Source organism: Panonychus citri, unplaced genomic scaffold (assembly GCF_014898815.1).
Source record: "Panonychus citri isolate SS breed McGregor unplaced genomic scaffold, ASM1489881v1 Contig00092, whole genome shotgun sequence".
Taxonomy (NCBI): Eukaryota; Metazoa; Arthropoda; class Arachnida; order Trombidiformes; family Tetranychidae; genus Panonychus; species Panonychus citri.
Genome location: NW_026515497.1, coordinates 1,148,045 through 1,158,973, shown reverse-complemented (window position 1 = coordinate 1,158,973; position 10,929 = coordinate 1,148,045). Strand labels below are relative to the sequence as shown.

Here is a 10,929-nt window from a genome sequence, read left to right as displayed (position 1 = left end):
AATGATGACCAATAGTGACCATTTATAAGATAATAATAATAAGAAAATAATATTAACAAGGTGACGAGGGTGTTTCTAAATACTATTGGTCAGTCTAACAGTTAGGTCAATGTACCTGATAACCATAAATAGTAATGATAAGTGATAGAGAGAAACCGGAAATACAAAGGTAATAATCTTCCGGTCATTGGAGTTACAAATTGAATATTATTTTAGTTTTTTTTTCTCATTTTCAAACCCGGAAACAGATGAATACAAATCCAAGGAAAAGCAGAAAAAAATAATCAACTCAATGTTGACCCAATTTCAGGTAAGGTGAATGGTGAATACTGAAGGTGGTGACCTATGTAAATTAAACATAAGCCACCATGGGAAATCAATTGATTCACCTTATTGTTACCTTTGACACAACATATTGTGTGTCGTATGTGTTTAGATGATGATGATAAAAACATACATATAAAGGTAACAATCAAATAATCATTTACCTGTGTAAGAAAATAGCAAACAAAAAAAAACGAAAGGTAAACTTTAAGGTCGATATTTAAGTTGATCGAAACTTTTTTTTTCCTCTTCTTCCTCTGTGACCTTTACACTTTCCGTTTCTTGTCACTTCCTTTTTCCTTAAGGTGGATAACAGATTTACATAGACATTGAGAATTGTTATATTTACACCTCATCTTTTTGCCTAAGGTCATTCACATTGACCTGACCTTTATTTTCCCCTGGACTCTTTAACCTCACCTTACAACTTCCTGGTCTTTAATTGTTAGACTTATATTAAAATTCAGCGTAACAATTGATTATTAACATTGATCGTTGTATATATTAATCATCTCTAATCACCATCAAATAAATCAACAGGTAGTTTCATATTAATACAGTTCGTAATTGTATTTCCTTCAACAATCATCTCATCTGATTGTTACAATTAACTTTCTGTTACTATTTTGTTTTAGTTTTTCTTGTTTACATTTAAATTGATTGTTACCTTGATTTTGTGATGATGATACTTAATTTTTTATACAACCATTTTGATAGTATTTGTATTGATATCGTTTAAATTGTTGTACTGATTATCATCTTAATCATTGATCTTTTTTTTCACATTCAACACTGATTGAGATACTAAAGGTATCAATTTAAGATGAAAAAGTTATAATTTCTCTTGTGATTAGTTGATTGTTGTATCGTTAGTTATATATTTGTATCTATTGATTGTTATCACCATGATTAGATTCTTATAGTTTATCTTAGTTGATTGTTGTTAGTTGATTGTTTGGTTGACTATCAACATAAAACAAACTGGTTTTCATCATGTTGAGCTTTTAAATTATAATAATTTACAACTTTTTCCACCCAAGGTGATCTTGATTGGCGATTACGATTGTTGATCATCTTCCTTATCATAGTTAACCAGTTGATTCGTTGGTTAATTGTAATTAGTATGATTATGATTATGATTATGATTATGTTGATCATCATCACAAGTTGATTCCGATGAGTTTTCATAACTTAAAAGCTATTCAAGTTTTGATTGTAATCAGATCTATGCTGATTATCATGATAATTATCATTTCTGTTTCTTTCATGATAATCAGAATCATGATTTAGATGATGACATTAAGGTGTAAATAATCAACAGGGTATTTTCAATGATTATCAGGTCAATAGATGATAACCATTAATGATTTGCTTTTCCACCGTAAATAAAAAAAAAGGTACACTTTCAAATTGTGATATAAATCTGAATGAAAATTCAATTATTCTGGTAACTCCCTAGTAATTTAAGTAAATTATCATCTTGAAAAAGGTTATGATATATTTAGAAACTAATTCACTTATTATCCAAATCAATCTAATCCTATCAACAATCAAGAAACATGTTCAATTTCAATTATTCAAAATAACCATTGATACATGATGACGATCATTGAAAAAAAGGATGATTAAGTTAATTATTATATCATTATATTGAGAAAATTTTTCTTCAGTATCTTCATCTTCATCATCATCTTCATCTCTCTCTCTCTCTCTCAACCTCTTTTCACCTTCCAAGCCAAGGGGGTTTCTTGAGGCCAACACCTAACGAAAATATCTCCGCCATGATGGACTAGTTAAATTATCATTAATATAATTTGATGAAACTAAAAACTAAACAGTTTCTCTCTCTCTCTCTCATTCCATGTTAATTAAGTCTAATATTAATTATCATGATAATGGTTCAGTTTTAAAAGTTCTGAACAAATCGATAGATCGTGACAGGTACACTGCGGAAAAATGATATAAGAATTGTAAAAGCTTCAGGCTGAGTTCCCACCGTTAAGAAAATGATGATTATCAAAATATCTTTGGATTTCTCATCATCACCAATTAGATAATCAATCTTGTTAGTGTTGACATACCTAACATACCAATGGTCATTTAAATTACAATGTAATCGACAACAATAATTAACCCAATCATTGTCGTCGGCATTGTTGCCAACGATTGTCTAATTGAACTGTTAGAAATTGATTCATTTTCCTTCATTGCCTTGATCATTATTATTATTCAAATAATTCTGGTTGATGGTCAACCTTAACTGGACACAACCCTTAGTGGGAGGAGTAGGAAGGATTCAATTGGATTGTCAATGATTATGATCGTTTTTTTTTTACAAACAGAAAATTGTAAAACCTTAATCATCTTTAATTGCAGTTAATTGATTATATTTATATAATTAAAGTCCAAGTACAAAAGTAAAATTTTTCTTCTTCAAAAAAAAAAACAAACAGAAATTCAACCAAAAAGGTTGACCCACCCAACAGATTAAAAGGAATCATCATATTTCACTGAATGTGATTAAAGTGATTAACTGAATTAACTAAATCAAGGCAATAGTAATAAAGATTAATTTTGATTATAACTTTTTTCTTCTTCTTTTTCTTCATTCTGTATTATTGCAATTTAGCAGAATTAATTTTCCACCCTAAGGGCAAGTTAATTGTGATTAGCGAGGTGATTTATCCTTTCCAATTTGAATAAGTTGCATTTTTTTCCCTTACAAAGTGACATCCAAATGGATAAACCAAAAAGCAAACAAACAACAATCAACTAACTAATCTAACAACTAAAGTAAACAATTAAATAATTGTCATTAAAATCACATCATTGATCGTAACTATGAACCTTTCAATGGAAATTTTGTCAATTGTTCAATCGCAATGTTCAATTTACGGGACGAATTTTCAACAATCGAATGACCAAAATCGCAAAATATTTCGTTAATTGTTGTTGTTAATTTTTAGAGTGAAAGTATTTAGTTATCTGACTATTTCTATTCTAATGATTAAACTTATTCTGATTGTTCATTCTGATTAAATAACTTGAAATAATTATCAATTTCAATAGACATTAGGATTCCCATAAATCAGTTGTTATAATTGCTTCAGGCACTGATTATAACTGTGATCAAACCGTAATGATTAACTCTGATCATATCAATATACATGTATTAATAAATTGCTTTGATTTTTAAATTATTAATATGAATAATTGATTATACGAAAAAGCTAAACTTAATTGGATTTAATTAAAGTATTAGCTAGTGTGATCTATTATCACCATACGAAAAAGTTAATTGAAATTGATAATCACGAAGTTGATTTGATGAATTGGTGCATCGATTAGTTTAGTAATTGTTACGATTTCAATTAGTTGAAGAAACAAAAAATAAAAGGTAACAATCAACTAATTGTTTCCGATGGTAGTAAATCAATGATAAAATTCAATTGTCTCAATATCTTAATCATATAATTAGGTAAACATTTGATGAAACTAAAACAGTTAGAAAACCAATTAAATTGTTACCATAGTTTTGATACGAGTGGAAACTCTGATTAACTCAATCACTAATTAACCTTGAAAACGTGAATTAATTATTATTAAATAAATTGTTCCAATAAAATTGTAACATGAATAAGAATCATTTAATAATAATAATGATCAAATGTAGTTTATTGTTGATAATCAATTTCAAATGTCCTGTTAATTATCATAACTAGTTGATTTACTTTCAATGTTACTAAATTGTAACTGAATTAAATTTTTTCTTGCTCTTCTCGTTAATCATCATGATTAAGACACATACGCCCTGGGAATAGTTTGTTGATTGTCACAATTAACAGTCAGTCATCATCTTTAATCAAGCCATTATATTGATAACCTTGATCACTGGAATGATCATCTTCATGATTATTAAATTAATCACGATGATCATTGAAATACCTACACTCACATTTTCAAATTGTATCCTCAATGAACAATCAAATCAAATGATTTAACAATTTAAATAATTTACCTTTGGATTGATTATAATATAACCTGTGATTTATGATCAAATTACCTAATGAACAACAAGATTAACTAAATTTAGTTGTAATTGTTAATCTTATTAATTTTCATCGAAGGTGAAACAACAACTCTGATTACGAACTTTTCAATGAAATGGTCAATTGAAATGACGATTTATGTTCAAAATTCTGATACTTCGTCAGTAATGTTCAATGTCATGTGATTAATGCTCTAGGAGCTTTTGGAGGCCCTTGTACTTAGATTGTTATTCCATGTTTTTCCTCCTGATACTTGAAATTTTGTCAAATTCACAAATTTCAATAATAATCGAAACGAAAGAAAATTATCTTGAAAGTTTTTCGATAGAATTTCCAATTCCATTGAAATTCTATTCCTATCCAATCGAACTACTAATTAAGAACTAAACGAACAACCGGTAAGAATATCAATCGATAAGTTTTAATAGTTTGAATCTCCATGGAAAATATAATGAGTATAATTTGAATAGTCGAGCAAACAATCAACTGATTATCATGATTACTTTTCTATTTGCTTTTTGATTGTATGAATAAACTTGAAACTTTTGAATGTTACAAAAGTTGTAAATTGTTAAAATATCACAATAAGTACATTGTATATTACTCTTTACACCCGAGGGTTAATTGTTGAACAATTTAGTTGATTATTATTCATATCAATGAACAACAACCTCCCAGTTAATTTACCTTAAGGAATTTAATCATTTAATTGATTGTAAATTGTTATTTACATTTTAAAGTCATTTGTTTTGTCATGAATGAAATTCAAGATGACTATCATCTTCATCTTCATCTTCATCTTCATCCTCATCATCAACAGGTAAGCAAAAACTAAACTAACAGGTAAAGATACAAATGATAAACATACTGCTAATTGATTGAGATGATTTTGACCTCATCTTCATCATCATTTTTTAATCATCTAATTCATCCTCATCATCAGCATCATCCTCTTAATCATTGGGAGTTAATCCTGGATCAAAATTGAAGATTATCTTGAAATTTAATAAATTTTTTTTCTAGGCCATTGAATAGATGAAGATTAACAATTTATATATATAAATTATCATCATCACCATTTTATTATTTGATTACTAAACTTACAATTTAGTTGAAAATTGAATTGAATTCAAGTTTAACTAATAACAATTAAAGTATTGATCATTTATCAATAGTAAATTTTTACTTTACTTTATTCTGGTTATGTGTTTGATTGTGAAAACTTTTTCATATCCTTGATTTAATTGTTAGAGGTGGATTAAGGTAATAACAGTCACAATTAGTTGGTAAATCGGCTACTATGTTTATACAATATGAAAACAATTAACTAATCATTCACATAGTAATCAAAGTATGGTTAATATGTATTAATAAATATATATTTTCAATCATTATTGTTTAAATGATTAACACGCAATAAACATGTTGCTTTAACAATCAACTGATTGTTAATGATAACTTACTTTACTTTAAACATAATCAAAATAACATTTTCCAATCTCATTTTTTAAATAGTAAACAATTGATTGTTTATTAAATTTGAAATTGTATTAACAATCAACCAACAGAATTGATTGGTAAAGATTATCATTGATCATCATCAAGTTAATTATAAACAAAAAAATGTTTCATTTGATTTTGATTCGTGGTGATAATTAACTTATTACTATATTTATATTAATTATTATTTATCAAGGAAGTGAATTAAAAATAAACAAATTAAATCACATAAGAAAATGATTAGTTGATTGTTGTAATGTATTTAAACTCTAGGAATTAGTTAATTGTTTGTGTGAATACAAACTAAATTCAAACAGGTAAATTTAATTATACATTAATGTATTGATGAAACAATCAACCAATTTAAATGAATCAATGAAAAAGGTTATAATAATAATACATATTACTTAATTGTTGAACCATGAATGAAATTAATTAAAGCAGACAGTTAATTGTTACTCCTACAACCGTTAAGTTGATTAACATTTTGACAAAAAAAACTTTTAATTTTAAATTTTTCACTTTTCTCAAATCATTGATTTAATTTACCAAACAATTGAAAATAAATAAACTTACAATTATAAATAAATTGCCCTGGTATTAGATTGTAGTATAATAGTAATTAGTTAATTACATACATACACGTTGGTTAATTGTTGATTATCTCAACACGATATTGTCAAGTTAACCTTTTTAATTGTAATCATACACAAAGGTGTGGTAAATTAAATTGTTGTTGCGTGATTAGTTTTGATGACCAACTAAATAGTTGATAAATAAATGATGTTACTTTGATTAAGATGATCAAGATGATCAAGATGATGATGTTGATGATGATGATGATGATGATGATGCTCAAAAGTTAATCCATTAATTGTCATCAATTCTGGGAAAGATTTACAATTGAAGAAAATCATTTTTTTCGGATTTTTTTTCTCAAGGAAAGTGATGTCAAGAAAGAGAAGATGATAAATGTAATGATGATCATCCTCTTCATCCTCATCCTCATCTTCATCATCAAAAGATTAGGGTGTGACTGGGTGGGGATCGTCAAGGGTAAGGTTCAAGGGAAATTGGGTAGGGTGAGAGACCACCGATCATGTTAACTAGGGTGTTTATTAATATTCGTCTATTTAAATGAGAATTAAGTTAATTGTTGCGATTGACTAACGTTCTAATTTACAATCAGCATCCAAATTGACCAATTGTTAACTGTTAATCTAATTATCTGAATTACGATTGATTGAAATTGATCATTGATTTGGTTGGATCAACATTTTGTCACATTAAAATATTAAAATGATGAAATGAAAAGTTGGTAAAGTTTTTCACATGACCTTTAATTGTTGTTATTAAATTGCATCAATGTAATTAAATGATTAATTAACTGTAAACATTAAAAAGTTAATTGTTGGATTGGGTAAACATTTTGGGAAATTGTTATCATAATTAATAACAAACAATTTAATCATCATCATTTAGGATTTAAGATAATCAATTTACTTTATTATCATTTATGATGAATTGGAAAACTTTTTACTATTATTATTATTAGATTTAAATTTCTACAATTAACTATTAATTGTTAATCATGAAAGTTTCATGAGTCACGATTTAACTGATTATCATGATGATTAGTAAATCAAATCTAATTTAATTGTTGAGCTTAAATAATCATTTTGGTGACCATTGTTAGTTTATCACCATAGTTAACATTTTGTCCTCTAATTTGCTTGATTGTTTATACTCAAAATGATTAAAAATAATCAAATATAAAATAACAATTAACAAACTGATTAATTTGTTCATTAAAATTTGATGTTATAATCAAAGTAAATTAACTTAATTATCATGAACGAACCTTAATTTTGTTATTTTTCAACTTGATATTCATGTTATCAATCAATTTTGATTTACATAATTATAATTAATAAATGGTTACAACACATTCATTGATTGTTGCTAATTCATCATTAAAATTAAATCAGTTCATCATAATCAACAAAAACAACAACAGTTAATTGAGTTAATTTAACCGTTTTTAAAAAAAAAAGCTTCTGTAATTATTGCTACTGTAAATCTTAACAATTAACTAAATTGTTTTTAATTTTGTTTCTTAATCAAAAGCCAAACTTTAAAATGACAATTACAATTATGATCAAAACAATTTCATCATCAATAAATAAACCGATAATCATTTAATTATAACAATCAACAACTATTAGAGGTTATTTAGATTGCTCTTAACCTCGCAAATTAAATTAAAACTGTTAATTACCAGTTAATCAAATCTCAATGATTTATCAATCAAAAATGTGTCATCATTACAATCAAGGTAAAGTTGATCCTCTTTCATCATATGATTTACAAATTGCAGAAGAAGATGATTATCAATTATCAAATCGAATCATAAAACATTATCATCATCAACTAACAATCGATGAGAGATCATCATGAGACAACTGAATTAACTTCCCGTCTCAAAATGAAAAGAAGAACAATCAACAAAAAAAAAGATAAGAGCAGAAAATCAAGAAATTCGCCAACGAATGAGATGAAATTCGAAGTTTTCAAGTTTCGCGGGTAATTTAGTTCCCTAATAAGTCGAGAGATGGCGACACTTTCGGTTCTTTGTGCGGATGAGAAAATTTTTTTCACTTTCGTCACTCATTAAATAATCCGAGTCTGACTTATTCTTTACGTTTGTTTATCCTTGTTGTCTTTATTTTTTGTTTGTTCTTTTCTTTTCATTAACTCGAACTGATAATTAAATAAATTAACACTTATGACTCCAGAAGATTCGGACAACGAATGTATTCTTGATCTTACACTACCCGTTAGGATACGTGCTCCTGGTCCATTAAAATTAAATTACAAGGAATCTGTCATCAAAAGATACTGCAAGTGGTTTTTTTTAATTCTTTTCTTTTTTTGTAAATTCTTTTTTCTTTCTGGTGATCTTTGTTTTTTCTTCTTCTTCTTCTCTTCTTTTTCTTATTCTTCTCACTCTTCTTATTCTCTAATGGTGTTTCCTCTCTTTCCCTTTTCCTTTACCTATTTCTCTCTTTCTCTTTCTCTCTATCTCTATCTTTGTATCTCTCTTTTCTTTTCTCCCTCTCTCTCTATCTCTATCTCTTTCTCTCTCTCTCTCGCTTCTATTTTGTGATGATTTATATAAATTTATTTATTCCATCTTCTATTTTATCTTGTATGATATTATATATATACAACAGGTGATCGAGAGAATCTCCAATGGGTTGTTGGATCATTAACTACAACAATACAACCTAATTCAATACAAATTAATCGTTCACCTTCAGCATCTTATGAACCATCATTATCAAGTTCCTCATCTGATTGTCACATAGAAAGCCTAAGGAGACGTAAAGTGCATAAATGTGATTTTGATGGGTGTGAAAAAGTGTATACCAAAAGCTCACATCTAAAAGCACATAAAAGGACTCACACAGGTAGAGTGTCCATTTTACTTTGGAAAACTCCACCCAAAAAAAAATAACCAAAAAAAAAACCAAGAAAACAAAAAATTCCAAAAAGTTTATCTGATTGACTGATTAATTTTTGCTCTTTCAGGTGAAAAGCCATATACATGTAATTGGGAGGGTTGTACATGGAAGTTTGCACGTTCAGATGAATTAACACGCCATTATCGAAAACACACCGGACAGAAACCATTCAAGTGTCAATTGTGTCAACGGTCTTTTTCACGCTCAGATCACCTATCGCTTCATATGAAAAGACATTAAGACGCAACAAGATCAACACAAAAATCTATATATTATTATTATTATTATTATATTATAATTTTTATTTAAGTTAAACTCAACCAATTAACACAACAACAACAACCACAACAAACAAGGAACAAAGAAAATCTCTCTACAATTGAAACAACAATCCAATCAATTGTGATTGAAGATCATAAAAGTTTCAAATCAACAAATAACAACAACATCATCATCAATTTCCATTGGCCAACGTATCAATTGATTCTTATAAATATATATATATAATTAGCACAATAATTGATATAATTCATTGATTTTAGATTCCTGAATTTGTCTTATTATATTATCAGGGAGAAAAATTAACGATTTATATTTTATTGTTAAATTGTATAATCAAATGTTGTCTATCTCTCTCTCTCTCTCTCTCTCCTTCTCTCTATCTCACTCGTTTTTTTTGTCAACAATCAAATTGTTATTATATCGTTTTCAACACCAATTGACAAAAATTAACATGCTTTTTATATAAATTACTATAAATATTATATAAAAATGATTACAAGTTTATATATTTGATCAAAATTCACTGGGATGATCATTAATTTCATTTGTCCAAAATTTTGCTTCTCATTTAAACTTTTACAATTCTAATCACGATTATAACGATCGTAACTGTTGCAACGTTAATCTTACTGACTAGTTGATCATCTGATTGATTGTAATTAGTATTTTTAGTTAATTATCGTTCATTTCAAATATTTAGTCCTCGTTCTTGTTTAGTTGGTTAGTCGATTTGTAATTACACTTGATTCAAAACTAAATTATATTTTCCATTCTAATAATTCACATGGTGATTTATGATAATTAGAAACTGTTCAGGTCATTTAAAAGTTTAATTTCGAAACAAATTTTTAATTTAACCATGAAAATATCAAATCGTAACTTTGATTTACAAAAATATCGAAAAATATCTCATACATAATATTTCATTGAATTCGAGAAAAAAAAAGTGGACTCAACGATCTTTTACAGAAAATTAACTTTAATTATCTCAATCATCTTACACTGAGTCAATTAATTGTTCCCTATAAAACTACAATTAATTATACTAAATTATTCACAATTAAACATTTAGATGAAATCAACACAAAGAATCGGAGACTTGATGTTATCGAAATTTTTGTCAATCCATTTATATTTTTAACTTATTGATCTTTATTCATCTAATTATCTGATCGTTAGAAATTTTCTCAATTACTTCAATTGTTTCCTGATTACAATTAAGAATAAAATAATTTTCCAATTGAGCGAAA

The 10,929-nt window shown here is 27.1% G+C and overlaps 1 protein-coding gene across 1 annotated transcript; it reads left to right on the top strand.

Annotated features, from left to right (window-relative positions):
* Positions 1 to 8,658: 8,658 nt before the first annotated feature.
* Positions 8,659 to 10,198, top strand: LOC128387566 (Krueppel-like factor 3). Its single transcript, XM_053346772.1, has 3 exons — positions 8,659 to 8,781; positions 9,172 to 9,343; positions 9,465 to 10,198. Exons 1-3 carry the CDS (start codon positions 8,659 to 8,661, stop codon positions 9,635 to 9,637), a joined length of 468 nt encoding a protein of 155 aa, XP_053202747.1. The 3' UTR covers positions 9,638 to 10,198.
* Positions 10,199 to 10,929: the final 731 nt, after the last annotated feature.